This window comes from Kogia breviceps, chromosome 18 (assembly GCF_026419965.1).
Source record: "Kogia breviceps isolate mKogBre1 chromosome 18, mKogBre1 haplotype 1, whole genome shotgun sequence".
In the NCBI taxonomy this organism is placed as follows: domain Eukaryota; kingdom Metazoa; phylum Chordata; class Mammalia; order Artiodactyla; family Physeteridae; genus Kogia; species Kogia breviceps.
The window spans coordinates 1,531,235-1,549,714 of record NC_081327.1 but is presented as its reverse complement, the minus strand read 5'-3'; the positions used below and the strand labels follow the sequence as shown (position 1 = coordinate 1,549,714).

The window sequence follows — 18,480 nt, the reverse complement described above, 5'->3', positions numbered from 1 at the left end:
GACAGTATTCAAACTAGCCAATAACAAACTGTTTATCCTACCCTGCCTTGTCTTTCCTGTTGAAAACACAGTAAAAGCTCTGGACCATGCTTTCTTCACCTCTCTTACCTCCTGACCCATCCTGGTCTTCCTTCGTGGCCCTTTGTGATGTGCCCTGTCTCCTGTTTCTAGGAATGTGTGAGCATAAACTTCTTCCTTCATGACAATCATTCCCATTTCTGTGTATATTAACATACCAAATTAAACAATTCCTGGGTATATTCTAGAACACACAGGGAACATATTACGACTTCTTTACAGTGGTCTACAGGGCTCTACAGTGAGCTTTAAAGTGATACTAAGGATGAACAGGAAGGAACAGGTGACAGAATTCCAGGGTCAGGACCCATTTTTCACATTCCTTGCCAGAAAAAATCTAGGAGTCTGGGAGTCTTCCCACCGATAGAGACCATTCATGGTGTTGGAGGAGAGAGTCCAGAAATACTGCTTTCACTGATGCTCTGAGGCAAATTGCTCCACACACCTGGTTGTTTGCAGGGGAAAAAAATACTACGTTACCCAGAAGGCTGAGCGCCGCGTGTTTGCGCTGATGCTGGGCCAGTGACGGCCCAGGACTGGGGTGGGGGGTGGAGGGGTCCTGCGGCCCGCGCCGGCGGGGGCGGGACCTCCGACAATTTGGAGAGCTGAGTCATCTGTCTGCCGGTTGTGTCTTCCGGGGCTGTGGGTCCTGTGGCGAGGGGCCGGGTGCGTTTCCCAGCCCCGAGCTGGGCAGGCCAGTGAGGAGGGTGTGTCTTACCTCCGTGTCGGTGTACGAGCCCACCATCCGCCCCGGGTCCTCCGTAACGGGAGTGTCCCGTGAGCGCCCGCCGGGGCCCCTACCCCGTCCCCGCAGCTCTGACGCGACGGCCTGGGGCTCGTGCGCATTTTGCGCCTGGGAAACTGAGGCTCGGAGTGCGACCGTCGGCCGAAGTGACCCCCTCACAACCCCCTCAACCCCCTGCTCGGAGCAGGAGGCGGGCGGCCGAATCCTGGAGCCGCCTCTCTGGCCCGCTCTCTCCTCACGGTCCCGTGATGGCGGCGGCGTTGTTGGACCGGGCGCGGGTGAGTGGACCATATTGCTGGCATTGCTGCTTCTCCGCTGGTTCGGAGAGGGCTCCTGGGCGGGCTGGGGGCTAAGTAAGCCGTTGGGTTTCTCTTTGTCCTCGTCGTTTACTTGCAACAAGTGGTGCTGACTCGTTATCTTATCCGCGGTCTTACCACAGTTTTGGGTCTCCGGCAGGTGTTTCATCAGTGCGTGAAGGATGAATGATGCTTTCTTCCTTCCCGTCACACTTAAAATTCTAGAATTCCAGCTTCCCCATCCTCCCGGCCGACCTTCTCTGATCTTCCGTTCTTCCCTGGCTCACTGTTCTAAGACACACCAACCTGACCGCGATAAGTTCTCTGTCCCCGCGCCCCGCTCCCCCGTCTTTATATTTGCACTGGCCTGGAGTACTGTTTCTGTATCTTTTTTTTTTTTTGGCCGTTCTGCAGGGCTTGGGGGATCTTAGTTCTCCAACCAGGGATCGAACCCGCGCCCCCTGCAGTGGAAGCATGGAGCCCTAACCATTGGACCGCCAGGGAAGTCCCACTGTTCATATATCTTTGCAGGACTTCCCTCTCACATCCTTCTGGCCTCTGCGCAGATGTCTCCTATTTGGAGGGGCGTTTTCTAGCAGTTAGCTTAAAATGGCCCCTTCCTGTTGCCTGTGTTCTGGCATTTTTGTGTAGGGAACCTGGCAAAATTCCTGATTGAATTTGTCCAGGATGCTGTGGGAGCAAAGAGAAAACAATGAGAAAAGAACCATAATAGCTGACCGGCCTCGATTGAGTCCTTGCTGTTAGCAGGTAGACAGGTATAATATATCACCTCATGTAATCCTCACCTTTTCAGAGCTAAGTTCTGTTATTATCACTGTTTTGTACAAGAACAACTTGAGACTCAGAGAAATTAGTTTCCTGCCCAAGTTCGCTGCAGTCCTTAAGTAGCAGAAACTAACAACCAGTATGTCGCCACCACAGCCTGTATTTTTACCCTCTTCTCTACGAACAGTGGAGAGGGATGCCTGGAGGTCACACCTAAAGTAAACTTGGCAAGCCAGGCAGGCTTCCTTCTGGTAGGCAGTCTTGGCATGAACCAGGGACATGGCATTTCAGCATGCGGAAGAGTGTGGACCAAAAAAAGAGGTATATTTGTTGTTGAAGGAACCCCCAGAGGGTCTTTGTGATTGCCAGAATCCTCCCCACTCCCCTATCTGCTGAGACGTGTCCTGGGAGGGCCAGACGGTGTGGCCGTTGGCTGTGTTCCATCCTGCTCAGCCAGGACAGACATCATGGCCAATCAAAGGCTGTTGTTCTCCTGGCTACAGCCTCCAGTGTCCTCAGCAATTCCTATTCCCTGGTCCCTGAAGTATTCTTTCCTCCAGGATACATGCTGTCAGGTCTCAGGTAGAAAAAAGAAGTGATGGCTTATTGTGGATTCTCCCTGGGAGTCTCCAAGGTTCACATGGCAGCAGGAGCTGGTCCAGGCCCTGCCACTTCCCAAGCAGGTACCACCACCTCAAGTGACTCTCCTGTGAGGGGGGTGATGATGAATCTACTCCCCTGCCCACGCCTGCAGAATTATTTTCAGCAGTGGCTGAAATGAATGTAACTGGGAAATTTATTTAAAATGCTTCACATCTTCCTTAACTGTGGTTTTACTTTGCCAGTGGGTCATGGTTATGCTGTTAGACCTCAGACCAGAGGAACCTGCTTTTAAATCCTGCCTCTGATCACAACACATGTAAACTTTGGGTGAACTGGTAGAGCTCCCTGGGCCTCAGGTCTCATGACTGACATGAAGATGATAATGGCATTGACCGGCTGTGGCCAGTCACCCAGTGTTTCTTTTTTCTTTAATTCTCATAACTGTTATTGCTCAGTGAGAGTCATTGCATTGATTCAGAAATCAACGTTCAGAGAAATTAAGCGAGTCCCCCAAGTTCACACAGCAGGCAAGTGCTGACTTTAGGACTTTGGATTCAAACCTCAGGAGTGGGTGGGCCTTAAGAGCTGGGAACTTTCAGACACTTTAACAAGGCATGTAAATGCCTCAGCACGAGGCAGGCACACAATGAGGACCATTGAGACTGGGGTGCTGTTGCTGTAATTATTATTGGTATTGTTTTTGTTGTCATTATTATTCTTTCCCATTTGTCTGACATCTTAGCACCCTTACCATTCTGTGCCTCACAGGCCATGCGGGAGGGTCCTGACCTCGTGTCATTCTCCATCGGCTCCTGCCTAGGAGGCTTCTGTTGACTACACTGCTGTGATCAGTCTAGAGCAGTGTCTGCCTCTTGGAGTCCAGTACAGAGCTCGGCCTTCAGGGGCTGTTTGGTCTCTGCATCTTTGCCATGGAGAGAGATGGGCTCTGATTCCATCAATAGCCCCAAGACCAACACAGCTGCCTCTGCTTGACTTTCCAGATGCTTGTTACTTATGAGGATGTGGCCGTGACTTTTACCCAGGAGGAGTGGGGGCAGCTGGACCCCGCCCAGAGGACCCTGTACCAGGAGGTGATGCTGGAGACCTGCGGACTTCTGGTCTCTCTGGGTAAGGCCTTCCCAACTTCCCCATGTGAGACCTGTCACTTGCTTCACTTGCCTGTCACTTGCCCTGTTTCCTGAGGACTGACTCCTCTGCTCATGTCCCCCTCTCACCACCACAGCCCACTTGGTCTGAGGCTTCTGACTCCCACGGGGAAGTGTTTGCTGTTTCCTTCTTCGTGTAGCACTTGGGAGACCAAGGTCTGGTGCTAGACCCCTGGTGTCTAATCCCTGCTCTGCTGCTTATGAGCTGTGTGTTCTTGGGCAGGTTACTGAACGCTTCTGTATGTCAGTTATCTCATAGGTAGTATCTCATGAAGTAATACAGTACCTACTTCACACGTCTGTCGTGAGGGTGAATGTCTCAGAACAATGTGTGGTGATGCCTGGCTGTGTGTAGGGTTAGCACTTGTGACTCCTGCTGCTGTCACTACTGTTAAGGATATCTTCATTGTCCTTATCATCGTTATCACCCTACACTTGGACTCAGCATTTTCTGGAACAGTGTTGTGTAGCTTTGTAGTTAAATACAGATGCCAGATGCCAGAGATGACTAGACTTTGGTTTTCATCTTGGCTCAGCCATTCACCATGTCCATGGTTTCAGCAAATCATTTTATCTGCCTGAGCTTCTGTTTCTTCATCTATAAATTGGTGCTTATTGCAGTATGTACTTCATGTGGGTGCTATAAGGAAATCCTAAAATAGAATTTTTCATGCAAGGCCCACAGGAAGGTCAATATAACGCTTTGCTTAGGAACTAAAAAAGACTTAGATCCATGAAGACATTTACCTTGTTCCTGAATGAAAAGACTCAATATTTTAAATATGTATGTCATTTCATTTCTGAATTAGTTCATAAACTTAATTCAGGTTTTTTGTTTTTTTTTTTATGGTACGCGGGCCTCTCACTGTTGTGGCCTCTCCCATTGCGGAGCACAGGCTCCGGACGCGCAGGCTCAGCGGCCATGACTCACGGGCCCAGCCGCTCCGCGGCATGTGGGAACTTCCCAGACCGGGGCACGAACCCGTGTCCCCTGCATCGGCAGGCGGACTCTCCACCACTGTGCCACCAGGGAAGCCCTTACTTTCTAATTTTAAGAGATATTTGTGTATTTTGGATAACTGTCCTTTATCAGATATGTTTTTTGCAAATATTTTCTCCTACTGTGTGGCTTTTCTTCTCATTCTTTTGGCAGAGCAGAAGTTTTTAATTTTTATGAAGTCAAGCTTATCAATCATTTCTTTCATGGATTATGCCTTTGGTGTTGTATCTAGAAAGTTATCACATACCCATAGTCATCTAGGTTTTCTCCTATAATATCTTCTAGGAATTTTATGGTTTTGTGTTTTGCATTTAGATCTGTGATCCATTTTGAGTAAATTTTTGTGAAGGGTATAGGGTCTGTCTAGGTAATTTTTACATGTGGATGTCCTGTTGTTCTAGCACCATTTGTTAAAAAGACTAGCTTTGCTAACTATTGTATTACTTTTGCACCTTTGTCAAAGATCAGTTGACTGTATTATGTGGGTCTATTTCTGGGCTTTCAATTCTGTTCCATCAATCTTTCACCAACATCACACTATCTTCATTACTGTAACCTTATTGTAAGTCTTGAGGTTGGGTTAGCGTCAGTCCTCCCACTTTGTTCTTCTTCAATATTGTGTTGGCTGTTCTGGGTCTTTTGCCTCTCCATATAAACTTAATCAGTTTTGGATATCCACAAAATGATTTGCTGGGATTTTGATTGGTATTGCATTGAATCTATAGATCAAATTGGGAAGAACTGACATCTTGACAGTACTGAGTCTTCTTATCCATGAACATAAAATCTCTCTCCATTTATTTTGTTCTTTGATTTCATTCATCAGAGCTTTGTGGAGTTCCTCATATAAATCTTGTATATATTTTCTTAGATTTATACCTAAGTATTTCATTTTGTAGGAGTGCTAATATAAATGATAGTGTGCCAAAGGGCAACTAATCTAAGTCTGCATTCAAATAACAATATATCACTTCATGGTAACATGAGACCTTATAACAAAATAATCTTAATTCTGTCCTCCCATCCTTCATATCATTGCTGCCATTTGTTTCACTATATAAGTGCCTATGTAATGGGCACATATATTTTATACATGTATAAAAGTAAGCATTTATATGTATGTATGTATAAGTGTGTGTAAGCTATGTACATAAGCATAATTGAATACATTATTACTATTCTGAACAGAATGTTACCTGTTAGATTGGTTAAGACAACTAAAAGTTTTAACTTTACCTTCTTTTATTCCTCCTACAGTATTCCTCCTTTCTATGTTTAGATCTGAGTTTCTGACCTATATCATTTTCCTTCTCTCTACAGAAGTTATTTTAACATTTCTTGTAAGATAGGTCTACTGGCAACAGATTCCCTCAATTCTTCTTTCTTTGAGAAATTCTTTATTTCTTTTTCAGTTTTGAAGAATAATTTCACAGGGTATGGAATTCAAGATTGGTGAGGTTTTTCTCTGAACACTTTAAATCTTTCCACTATCTTCTTATGTGATTTCTGAGGAGAAATCATATGTAATTCTTGTCTTTGTTCCTGTATAGGTAAGGTGTTTTGTTTTGTTTTGTTTTGAACTCTGTCTTCTTTCTGGATTTTTTCTTTATCTTTAATTTTCTGTAGTTTTTAAATGGTATGCCTAGGTGTGGTTGGTTGTTTTTTTTAGCTGGGGGACAGGGGTGGGGGTAGTGTTTGACATTAATTTTGGGAAATTCCCAGTCATTATTGTTTCATGTATTTCTTCTGTTTCATTTTCTTATTTTTTCTCCTTTTTAAATTCGCATTACTTGTATATTACACCTTTTATAGTTCTGTGGTCCTTGGATATTGTTTTTTTCAGTCTTTGTCCTCTTTGCTTTTCAGTTTTGAAGGTTTCTATTGATATATCCTCAAACTCAGAGATTCTTTCTTTTAGCCATGTCCAGCCTACTGATAAGTCCACCAGAGACATTCTTCAGTGTTATTTGATCTGTAGCATTTTTTTTTTTTGGTTCTTAATTAGGATTTCCTTCTATGTGCATACATTGCCCATCTGTTTTTGCATGCTTTCTGCTTTGTTCACTAAAGCCCTTAGCGTGTTAATCAGTGTCATTTAAAATCCCTGATAAAATCCCTGATCTGATAATTCCAGCATCCCTGACATGTCAGGTTCTGATGCTTCCTCTGTCTCTTCAAATTGTGTTCTTTGACTTTTAGCATGACTCATAATTTTTTTTGATAGCTGCACATGATATACTGGGCAAAAGTAACTGCTGTAAATAGGCCTTTAGAAATGTGGTGGGCGGGACTTCCCTGGTGGTGCAGTGGTTAAGAATCCGCCTGCCAATGCAGGGGACACGGGTTCGAGCCCTGGTCCGGGAAGATCCCATATGCCGCGGAGCAACTAAGCCCGTGCACCACAACTACTGAGGCTGTGCTGTAGAGCCCATGAGCCACAACTACTGAGACCGTGTGCCACAACTACTGAGCTTGTGCTCTAGAACCCGGAGGCCACAACTACTGAAGCCTGTGCACATAGAGCCCATGCTCCACAACAAGAGAAGCCACCACAGTGAGAAGCCCACGCACCACAACGAAGAGTAGCCCCCGCTTACCACAACTAGAGAAAGCTCATGTGCAGCAACAAAGACCCAACTCAGCCAAAAGTAAAATAAATTAAAAAAAAAAAAAAAAGAAATGTAGTGGCAGGGCAGGAGGGAAAGAGTGTTCTTGCAGTTCTATGATTTGGTCTCAGTCTTTTAGTGGGCCTATCCCTCTGGACTGTGAATGTCACAAGTGTTTATCTCCTCCACTAAGGTAGGACAGGATGGCCAAAGTTGACTGGAGTTGGGTATTTCCCTTCTTCCAGGCCATTTAGGCTCTGATAAAACCCCAGCAGTTTAGGCTCTGGTTAACTAGTTTCTTCTGAGGACAGGCCTGGTTAAAGACAGAGTGCTCTGGTATATTTCAGAATTGGTTCTTTTTCCTTCTCCCCTGCCAGAAGCCCAAGGGGATTTTTCTCTTCTGTTTTTTGTGGGAACCTGGTTGAGCTTCTGGAGAGAAATCTCATAATACTGTGAGGGCCTGCCTGTGACTGCGTCCCCTGGAGTTTTTTTTACTCTCAGAGTTTTCTGCACTGAACCTCCACCAACCCATTCATTACCATTCAGGTTTCCTATCCTGGCGCTGGTTCCTGTGGCAGTTTCTGCTCATGAGTCTCTGCTCTTGTAAGCTGTGACTCACTGTATTCCGTGTCTCCAATCCTGGGGATAGCAGTTTACCTTGTTTCCTCCCCTCTGTTATTGATCCAAGAAGACTTGTTGGCTTTTCAGTCTGTTCAGCTTGCCACTTGTTGTTAGGATGGAGTGATGACTTGGAAGCTCCTTACAGGCAGAACTGGAAACAGGAAGTCGACTAAATATTAGTTTTGACTTAACTGTTAGGATTTAAAAATTCCATGGCAACATGGCAGATTGATGAAGCACCTAGGCTCAGGAGCCACAGTTCAGTGAAATCTTCTCAGGAAGTGACATTTGAGCTGAGACCTAAAGAATTAGAGTAATCTAGAACGAGCAAAGTAGGGGAAAAAATAGCCTTCCAGTTAGAAGGGACAGCACGTGCAAAGGCCCTGCAGTTGCAGGGAGCGTGACTCCTGACAGCTGAAGAAAGACTCCTTCACTTTCCACTGCCCTGTCCCTGAGCCCCGTGCTGAGCATGTAGCAGACAGGAGTGAACATTTGCTTAGTGATGACTAACAAATCCTGAGATTTGGTTCAGGATCTGCAGATGTGCTTTCTGTGTGGGTCCTGGTACCTCTGCCATTGATTTATCTACAGTCTTTACCCCCACATTGGTTGATATATGTTTGGGTACGTACACATGACAGACCAGCTCAAACAGTCTACACCCTGAAGGAAATTTATTATCTGAGACGCAGCTCAGAGGTGATGCTGGCTTCCAGGTTGGGGGTGCCAACCCAGGTATCTGTTTCTTTGCTTCCTTGGTTCTGATGCTCAGGCTGGTTCCCTCACAGGAGTCGCAACATGCTTCTGGATGGCAGGAGCTGCAGGGGCCTCACTTAGCCCTTCCTGAAATAAAGCTTTCTTTTTTTCTCAGAGCAGCTGTCGTAGGTCACATGCCTACCTCAGATACTGATGATGCCATTTGTGGGATGATGGAGACCAGGGCTTCTTAGCCTGCCAGGTTGGCTACTATCACCTGGGGAGCATTTAAAATCTGATGCCCAGGCCCTTCCCAGAGATTTTGTTTGAACTGCCGTGTGGTGGTAGCTGGGCACCCCAGATGTTGCTGATGCACAGGAGGTTGAGGTCCCTGACTTGAATGAATTAGAAAATGTCTTCAGGAGGTACGTCTGAACGGTGCTGGGTTCTGTGGGATGGAGATCAAAGGGAGTTGGTGCTGTCTGTGCAGCCAGCACTAATGTCTACAGTCTTCGGGGACAAAAGATGGTGTTTTTACAGTTTGTTTCCCAGTTGCAGCATTTGGTTAGCATAGATGGGAGCAGCTGCATTCCAAGGTCTCTTCCAAATCCTGCAGTCCCAATCCGGGTTGAGAGGTTTCTTTCTTCTCACCAAAATCCCCATGTTCTCTTTTTTTCTCTGTGAACAGGATATCCTTTGCCCCAGCCAGAGCTGATCCACCCACTGGAGCACAGCCCAGAGTTAGAGACGTCGAAGAGAGGCCTCTCCCCAAGCTCCTGCCCAGGTGAGTGCCAACAGCCGGCCAAGCGGGCATCACAGCAGGTTGCAGACAGCAGGAGGACCATTGCCTATAAAATTTGTGAGAATTTTCTTGTCACGGCCTCTCTGGAGGCGTGGGATCTGTGGAACCTTTTAACCTGTGTTCCCTCTACCTCATAACACTCTCCACTGCTCCTCGGGAGTTGTGGGGCATATCAGGTAAGTTCAGGCTCTCGGCTCCATGTACTTGGGCTTAAAAACTAGGTGTGACACGCCACACAGCCTTGTGGCCCTGGGGAAGTTCCATGATCCCGTTGTGCCTTTGTATGTAAGTTTGGCCAAGGTAAATCTAGCTGTTCTAACAGGTGTATTCCAAAATCTCCATGGCTCAGCACACGAAAAGTGTTTTTCTTGAACGAAGGGCGATGTGGATCAGTAGGGACCTCTGACCACATAGTTATTCAGGGACTCAGCTGCCTTCTGTCATCAGCGTGAGACCTTCAGGGTTCCTGGCATCCTCCTGTTGGCAGAGGGAAAACAAAGAAGGGAAAATGTCACACCCACTTCCAGCACGTTGTTTGCACTCACATTCCACCGACAAGATACTCGACTTTGTCATTTGGTGCCTGGGGCTGGGAAATGAGGCTGAGTGTTTTCAAGGAAAGGAATGAAATGGTTTGATCAGTGTGGTCTGTTACACTCAGTCTGTTCCTGAGAAATTGTAGTCATAATTGTTTCTGTCTCATTGGGTGGTTGGAGGATGTAATAGATTATGTATGAAACTGCTTCGCACTGGGCCTGACCCATGTGAATGGCTCAGCAAAAGTAAGCTATTAGTATTATTCACATTGTGGGATTAGTGCTAGTGAGTAATGATAGTATCTCATATTTCCTTCTGAACTGCAAGTAAACGGCCTTTCCAACTATGCTCTGTATCTTACCCTTTCCCACCTTCTCTATCCACCCACACTCTGAGTGTCAGTCAGACACCCAGAAGCACTCCTCTGCCCTAGTCTTCCTATCCCTCCTGTTTGCTTAAACCTCAAGGCACCTCATGCTTAACATGCCTAAGAGGGGGCTTTTGACCTTGCCTGTTCCTCCCACCTCCCATGCATATTAGAAGGCTGGGTGCAGCCTCAGACAACTCCTCAACACCCCCATCTCCACCAAGCCCTCCAAATGCTGTCCATTTTGCGTGCATGCCTCCTGAGTCTGTCACCTCCACCACCGGTAGAAGACGCCCCCCCAACACCCTCAGTCCAGGTTTACAGCTTTTACCTGAGTGATGCCAGCACACTCCTGGCTGGTCTCCCCACACCTCCTCTGTGCCTCTAGTCAGCCCTGTCTCCCACGGTGGCCCCCGCAGCCACCAAGGTCTTGTTCCCAACCTTCAGCACTCCCCCAGCCACTGAGCCCTCAGCACGTTTTCATGTCAAAGGTAGAGCCTGTGGGACTTCCCTGGCGGTCCAGTGGTTGGGACTTCGTCTACCAATGCAGAGGGTGCAGGTTCGATCCCTGGTCAGGGAGCTAAGATCCTGCATGCCTTGCAGCCAAAAAACCAAAACATAAAGCAGAAGCGATATTGTAACACATTCAATGAAGACTTTAAAAATGGTCCACATCAAAAAAACCTTCAAAAATAAAAAAAGAAAACAGAGCTTGTATCCTTGTGTTGCTTGATCCTTAAACCCTTCCACATTCATCTAAATCTCTCATATGTGTAGCTTCCCTCCTCACCTCCCTAGAGGAGATCTCAGCCCCGACCAAGGCCAACCCATGTACCAGAGTCTAGGCCAAACCTTTTCAGGGAACTGCAGCTTCTCACCTTTTCTGCCTCTTTTGTAACATAAAGATATGCTCAGTTGCCTCACACTCGGGGAAAGTAAATAGAAAATGCTTCTGCCTCTCTTATGGCTTCACAGTGACATTGACTCTACTTTCCCTGTAAAATCCATCTTCTTGGAGAAGCTGTCTCATTCTTGCAAGAGTTGTCTACGCTTGAGTTCCATCCATCTCATTTATTAAAATTTTCTTGCACGTTTTGAATGAGGCGTAACTCACACCCCATGTTGTGTAAAAATCTTAAGAGGTTAACTTCATGAATGCTTGCGTATGTTTAACCCACGTAAGCACCACCTCAGTCAATATGTAGAATATTTCCAGCATCTCATTGGGATCTCACGCCCTCGATAGCCCCTTGTGCTCGGTAACCCCTATTTAGACTGTCGGCATCGATTAGTTTTGACTGTTGAACCCCATAGCATGCTCTCTGTCATATATGTCTTCTTTTGATCATCATGTCTGAGATTCTTTTCATGTGGTTGCCTGGGGTTGGAATTTGTTTACTCTTGATACAGTGTAATATCTCATTGTGTGAAAAATTGCCCCTCATTGATCCATTCCTCTCCTGATGGGCACTCCTGTTGTTTTCAACTTAATGCTGCTGAGAATATTCATGTTATGTGTTTTGGTGCATATAAACACTGATTTCCGTTAGGAATACATTCTGGTATGTATGCAGGTCAGGTCATGGAGTAGCTGTATGTTCAGTTTTTTTTTTTTTTTTTAACATCTTTATTGGAGTATAATTGTTTTACAATAGTGTGTTAGTTTTTCCTTTACAACAAACTGAATCAGTTATACATATACATATGTTCCCATATCTCTTCCCTCTTGCATCACCCTCTCTCCCACCCTCCCTATCCCACCCCTCTAGGTGGTCACAAAGCACAGAGGTGATCTCCCTGTGCTATGCAGCAGCTTCCCACTAGCTATCTAATTTACATTTGATAGTGTGTATATGTCCCTGCCACTCTCTCACTTCGTCTCAGCCCACCCTTCCCCCTCTCCATATCCTCAAGTCCATGCTCGAGTAAGTCTCTGTTTTATTCCCGTCCTACCACTAATCTCTTCATGACATTTTTTTCCCTTAGAGTCCATATATATGTGTTAGCATACGGTATTTGTTTTTCTCCTTCTGACTTACTTCACTCTGTATGACAGACTCCAGGTCCATCCACCTCATTATAAATAAATCAGTTTCATTCCTTTTTATGGCTGAGTAATATTCCATTGTATATATGTGCCACATCTTCTTTATCCATTCATCTGTTGATGGACACTTAGGTTGCTTCCATGTCCTGGCTATTGTAAATAGAGCTGCAATGAACATTTTGGTACATGAGTCTTTCTGAATTATGGTTTTCTCAGGGTATATGCCCAGTAGTGGGATTGCTGGGTCATATGGTAGTTCTATTTGTAGTTTTTTAAGGAACCTCCATACTGTTCTCCATAGCGGCTGTATCAATTTACATTCCCACCAGCAGTGCAAGAGGGTTCCCTTTTCTCCACACCCTCTCCAGCATGTATGTTCAGTTTGATAGAAACTGCCAGACAGTTCTGCAGAGTGTCTGCCCCCTTTAACATACCCACCATTCATCTATGAAAGACTCTATCTGTCCCTATCCTTGGCAGCTCTTGGTAATGTTCCCTTTGCTCTTTGAGGTCTGGGGGAGGTTCCTCTGTAGCACAGTACTGAAACTCTTCCTTACATGGTCACTGCTTTGCTCCTCATCTTCAAATACAGCACAACCATAAACGATCATGAGTGATGGGCCACAATTTACTGAACACATCTGGCACTGAGCCCAGTGCTTTTCAGACATTTTCTCATTTAGCTTTCACAACAGCCTATGAGGCAGAAACTGAGAGCCTCTCAGTTTTTCAGACAAGGAAGCTTAGACAGGAAACAGCTAAGAATTTGTCCAACATTAGCTGGCTGGGTACAGGCAGAATTTGAGTCGAGTTGTTCTGCTCCAGAACCACCACTCTTGACCGCCACACCATATGAGCTCAGGACACAGCACAGACTTTTCAGACTGTGTCGTGTTTGAGCATTTGACCCTCTTGGATTCTTTGCCCCTCTTCTCACTGGACCTTCATTCTCTCTCTCTGATCATCACTTGAATGTTGGCTCATCGGGCATCTCATGGCTCATTCTCTTTACTCTTAGACGCTCTCCAAGGTTAATCCACACATTCTCATTCTCACACCTCCAATTTACATGCTGCCTAGTTAGGTCCCAGGTGTACATTATTGGACTAACACATAATAAAAAATTAAAGCTAATTGATTGACTTTTTGCCCTGTGTCTGGCACCCTGCTGAACATGGTATATGTAGTGTTTCACTTCATCCTCATAGCAGTCCTACAAGGTGGGCTCTATTTTTAGCTTTATTTTTCAGAAGAGGAAAATGAAGGCCTATGGAATTTGAGTGCCTTACCAGACGTCACAAAGCTAATATCGTGTTCTTTTGGAATTTGGGCCTAGGGTTTTTGTGGTCAGAGACCATGTTCTTAACCATAATACTCATGTGACCTCTAACTTTTGATTAGTGGACCTCAGGTACAGGTTTTAGTTAATCATAAATCTTGGTTTTATGGGGACATTGTCATCACTGATTCATCAATGACCTTGATTAATTGATGTATTAATTAAACTATTTGCTCATTTGTTTCTTTTTGAAAATAATATTCTTAACATCACCAAACTCCAGAATGAGAACATTACTCATACCCTCCTGTCTTAGTCTGGCTGCTGTAACAAGAATTCCATGGAGTGGGCAGCTTAAGTAACAAACGTTTATTTCTCACAGTTCGGGAGTCTGGGAAATCCAGGATCAAGGTGCTGGCAGATCTGGCATCTGATGAGGGCCTGCTTCTTGGTGTGCAGATGGCAGCCTTCTCATTCTGTCCTCACATGGCAGAGAAAAGAAGCAAGCTCCTTAGTATCTTTTCTGGTAAGGACACTAATCCCATCTTGGGAGCTCCACTCTCACCAACTTTATCCTCTCATGCACAGCAGTTCCCTGATTTCTGGAAGACTCTGTGCGTTTGTTCATTGTATTTCCAGAGGCTGAAAGGGCCTTCCCATTTTCTCTATAAGTCAGTAGGTCTGGCCGCATCTGGGAAGCCTGCATGACCTCTTCCTGTCTCCCACCTACTGCACTAGGTGCCCCTTTGCTGGCTTCCTGTAGCACCTTGAGATGTTCTGGCTTCGAGTAAACTCACCACACGCAATGTCATCATTCCTCTGTCTACCTGCCCCTCGTCTCCAGACATTCTGTCCCCTGCCCATGCTGTCCCTTTGGGTTTTCCCTCTAAAATTTTCAAGAATCTAAGAACCAAAAAGAAAGAAATTGCACACCTGGGTTTCAGAGATTTGAAAACGCAGCAGGTACAGAGCCACTATTTTCTTCTTCTTACTGACGTGGTGATTTAGTTTCTTCTGTGTTGCCATCATTTATATGCCTTTTTGTGTATTGTATTCCCTTCAGGTGACAACACAAAACCTGATACCACAGAGCCTACCCCTTCTCACCTGGCCTTGTCTGAGGAAGTCTCACCCCAGGAACAATGGACTCAGCGAGCCTCAGGGGACTCCCTGTTGGGACAAACCAAGGATCAGGATGGGCCACTGGAAATGCATGAAGTCCACTTGAGACCAGGAATGGACCCGCAGAGGGAGAAGCTCTCTGGGGAAATGAGCCCTGAACATGGTGGTTTAGGGACACATGATGTTCTTCACTCAAAGATTGTTCAGCAGCAAGTCTTTCCAGGAGATATTCTTTATGAATGTGACTCACGTGGACCAGTGAAAGGACCCTTGATACATGAAGGGAAACACCTCTATAAGTGTGAGGAATGCGGGAAAGTTTTTAATAAGAATTGCTTCCTTGTTCGACATGAGCAGATTCACTCTGGTGTGAAGCCCTATGAATGCACAGAGTGTGGGAAAACCTTTATTAAGAGCACACACCTCCTCCAGCACCACATGATCCACACCGGGGAGAGGCCCTATGAGTGCACAGAGTGCAGGAAGGCCTTCAACCGCAGGTCACACCTCACAAGGCACCAGCGGATTCACACTGGAGAGAAGCCTTACAAGTGCAGTGAGTGTGGAAAGGCCTTCACCCACCGCTCCAATTTAGTCTTACATAACAGAAGCCACACTGGTGAAAAACCCTTTGTGTGCAAAGAATGTGGGAAAGCCTTTCGAGATAAGACAGGTTTCCTTCGACACTACATCATCCACACGGGAGAGAAGCCCTTTGAGTGTGTGGAGTGTGGGAAATCCTTCAACCGCAGATCACATCTCACCTGGCACCAGCAGATTCATAGTGGAGTGAGACCCTTTGAATGCAATGAATGTGGGAAAGGCTTTTGTGACAGCACAGACCTCATCCAACACTATGTCATCCACACTGGAGAGAAGCCATACAAGTGCCTTGAGTGCGGGAAGGCCTTCTACCGCAGGTCACACCTCAAGCAGCACCAGCGGAGTCATACTGGGGAGAAGCCCTATGTGTGTGGTGAATGTGGAAAGGCCTTTACCCACTGTTCCACTTTTATCTTACATAAAAGAGCCCACACTGGAGAAAAACCCTATGAATGCAAAGAATGTGGGAAAGCCTTTAGCAGTCGGTCAGACCTCATTCGACACTTCAGCATCCACACTGAAGAGAAGCCTTATGAGTGCATGGAGTGTGGGAAAGCCTTTAACCGTAGGTCATACCTCACCAGACACCAGCGGATTCACAGTGGAGAGAAGCCCTATGAATGCATGGAATGTGGCAAAGCCTTTTGCCAAAGGGCAAACCTCATTCGACATGCCATCATCCACACTGGAGAGAAGCCCTATGTGTGCACTGAATGCGGAAAGGCCTTTACCTACTGCTATACTTTTATCTTGCATAAAAGGGCCCATATTGGAGAAAAACCTTTTGAGTGCAAAGAATGTGGGAAGGCTTTTAGCACTAGGAAAGACCTCATTCGACACGTCAGCATCCATGCTGGAGAGAAGCCCTATGAGTGCATGGAGTGTGGGAAGGCCTTTAACCGCAGGTCAGGCCTCACCAGGCACCAGCGGATTCACAGTGGAGAGAAGCCCTATGAATGCCTCGAGTGTGGGAAAACTTTCTGCTGGAGCACAAGCCTCATTCGACATTCTGTCATCCACACTGGAGAGAAGCCCTATGAGTGCAGTGAGTGTGGAAAGGCCTTCAGTCACAGCTCATCCCTCACTCAGCATCAGAGGGTTCATACTGGGAGAAACCCTGTCAGTGTGACAGATGTGGGAAGAACTTTCACAAGTGGGCAATCCTCAGTCAATCTTCAAGAACTCCTATTGGGGAAAGACTTTTTGCATGTAACCACTGAGGAAAATCTTTTGCCAGAGGAGACATCTTACTCAGAATCTGATCATTCATACCAAAGAGAAACCCCACAATTTTCTTCCCTGTGAGAATACCTATTGCAGGATATCACTTGTCATCTAAAGAGTCATGTTAGAAATGGCCTCAGCTTAGAAACTTATTCTGTACCTGAAAATTCACACAGGAGAGTGATCCAATCTTTATTGTGCACTTAGCAAAACTCTCAGCCACATCTTTCTCCTTAGTTTACGCTACAAAATTATCTCAGGGATATTTAAACAAAAGAGGAGGAGACGAGAAAAGAGAAATGCAAACACAGCTTTCAGATTTCCGTGATGAGCCTGTGGCAGTTTGTCATCCCTTAGTTTATTTGAGGTAAGGGGAGTGTTGTTGCAGAGATCAGAGGGCCTTGTTCCTTTTATTTGTCTTGAATATACATGCACTGCTGTCCAGTGTCAGGAGAGTTAAGACAGTTGAGGGTATGTCTGAAAACATTTACTGAAAGCCAACTTTGTTCTACAACATTGTCTCTGTCCTTGAGTAGCATATGTCTTTATGAGAAATATGAAGGCTTGACTTATGAAATACTTTCATATTTAAGGAGATAAAGATGTATGCATGAATGGGCCCATTTTACTGCATATTTAAGACTGATTTTTTGAGAACACACTGTGTCATGTGTCTTTAACCACTTGTTTATTTTTTCTTTTTTTTTCTGTGGGGTGACGACAGTGTAGCTGTGCAACCTTCCCAGATGAATCCCAGTTCTTCCCTGATTCCTCCCTGAAGAGGCTTCTTCAGGTCCACCTCAGTGACTTTCTAGAGGTCTAATTAGAGCCAGAACAAAATAAAACACATAGCTAAATTAAGCTAAAGGATAATGATACATGCAGAGAGGTAGTCTCATTTTTAATCTTACAAAAGATTGAAGAGTCACTGTCAAGTAAAGTGACTAGAATTTTAACAGGTGAAATGAGCATGTGTGGGTGCAGGTACATGTCTGTTCCATAGTTGTTGCCATTGGCTTAGTCCCAGTATAATGACTATGACTAGTATCTTTTGTCAGGGTATTTTGAAATTCCTTCTTTGGAGTGTTGGTTTGTTTGTTTTTTTGAGCAACATGTGATAGTATTCCTTCATGTTAAGAAATATACTGTACAGGGCTTCCCTGGTGGCGCAGTGGTTGAGAATCTGCCTGCCGATGCAGGGGACGCGGGTTCGTGCCTTGGTCCGGAAAGATCCCACATGCCGCGGAGCAGCTAGGCCCGTGAGCCATGGCCGCTGAGCCTGCACGTCCGGAGCCTGTGCTCCACAACAGGAGAGGCCACAACAGCGAGAGGCCCGCGTAATGAAAAAAAAATATATATATATATATATACTGTACAGAAAGACATAAAAATAATCATGCATTCACTCTGAACCCTCCTCAGGGCCTTTCAAATGACCGCATGTCTAGTTTTGTATTCCCGTTGAAGGCCAAGTCATTTTTGTTATGTTAATCCATGGCATTGTGAAGGCCCCTTCTTCATGCTTTTCATGTCTTGTCTAAGAAGTCTTCAGCAAGCTCTAGGTCCTGAATATTTTCTCCTAAAAAGTCTTACAGTTTTACCTTTTATATTTAAATCTCTAGTCCATGTTGAGTTAATTTTTGTATTGCCATGTGAAGTTTAGGTTGTATTTTTTGCCTCAGGATGTTCAGTTCTGGTACCATTTGTGGAAAAGACTCTCCTGCCTCTATTGAAGTGAACTTAGTAAAAAATCAGTTGGGCATATTCATTTTGGTCTATTTCTGAGTTCTTTATATTATCCTGTTGATATGGGTATTTAAACCTTTGCTAATACCACATTATCTTGAATACTGTAGCTATCATTAAATCTTAAAATTGGGTAAAGTGATTCCATCTTCTTTA

The 18,480-nt window shown here is 45.4% G+C and overlaps 1 protein-coding gene across 3 annotated transcripts in view; it reads left to right on the top strand.

Moving 5' to 3' along the window:
- LOC131744776 (zinc finger protein 805) overlaps positions 1-18,480 on the top strand; it is a 50,734-nt gene that overhangs the window by 29,174 nt on the left and 3,080 nt on the right. The window contains exons 1-5 of one of the 3 annotated variants that reach the window (XR_010837887.1): positions 673-1,101; positions 3,510-3,636; positions 9,286-9,381; positions 14,012-14,155; positions 14,693-16,945. Coding sequence is in view for 2 of the 3 variants with exons in the window: in XM_067020018.1 (XP_066876119.1) it covers positions 1,072-1,101; positions 3,510-3,636; positions 9,286-9,381; positions 14,693-16,659 (2,220 nt within the window). In the remaining variant the exon portion in view is untranslated. Of the gene's footprint in view, positions 1-672; positions 1,102-3,509; positions 3,637-9,285; positions 9,382-14,011; positions 14,156-14,692; positions 18,426-18,480 lie in introns of those variants that run through there. The other 2 variants (XM_067020018.1, XM_059044621.2) reach the window with 2 other exon arrangements.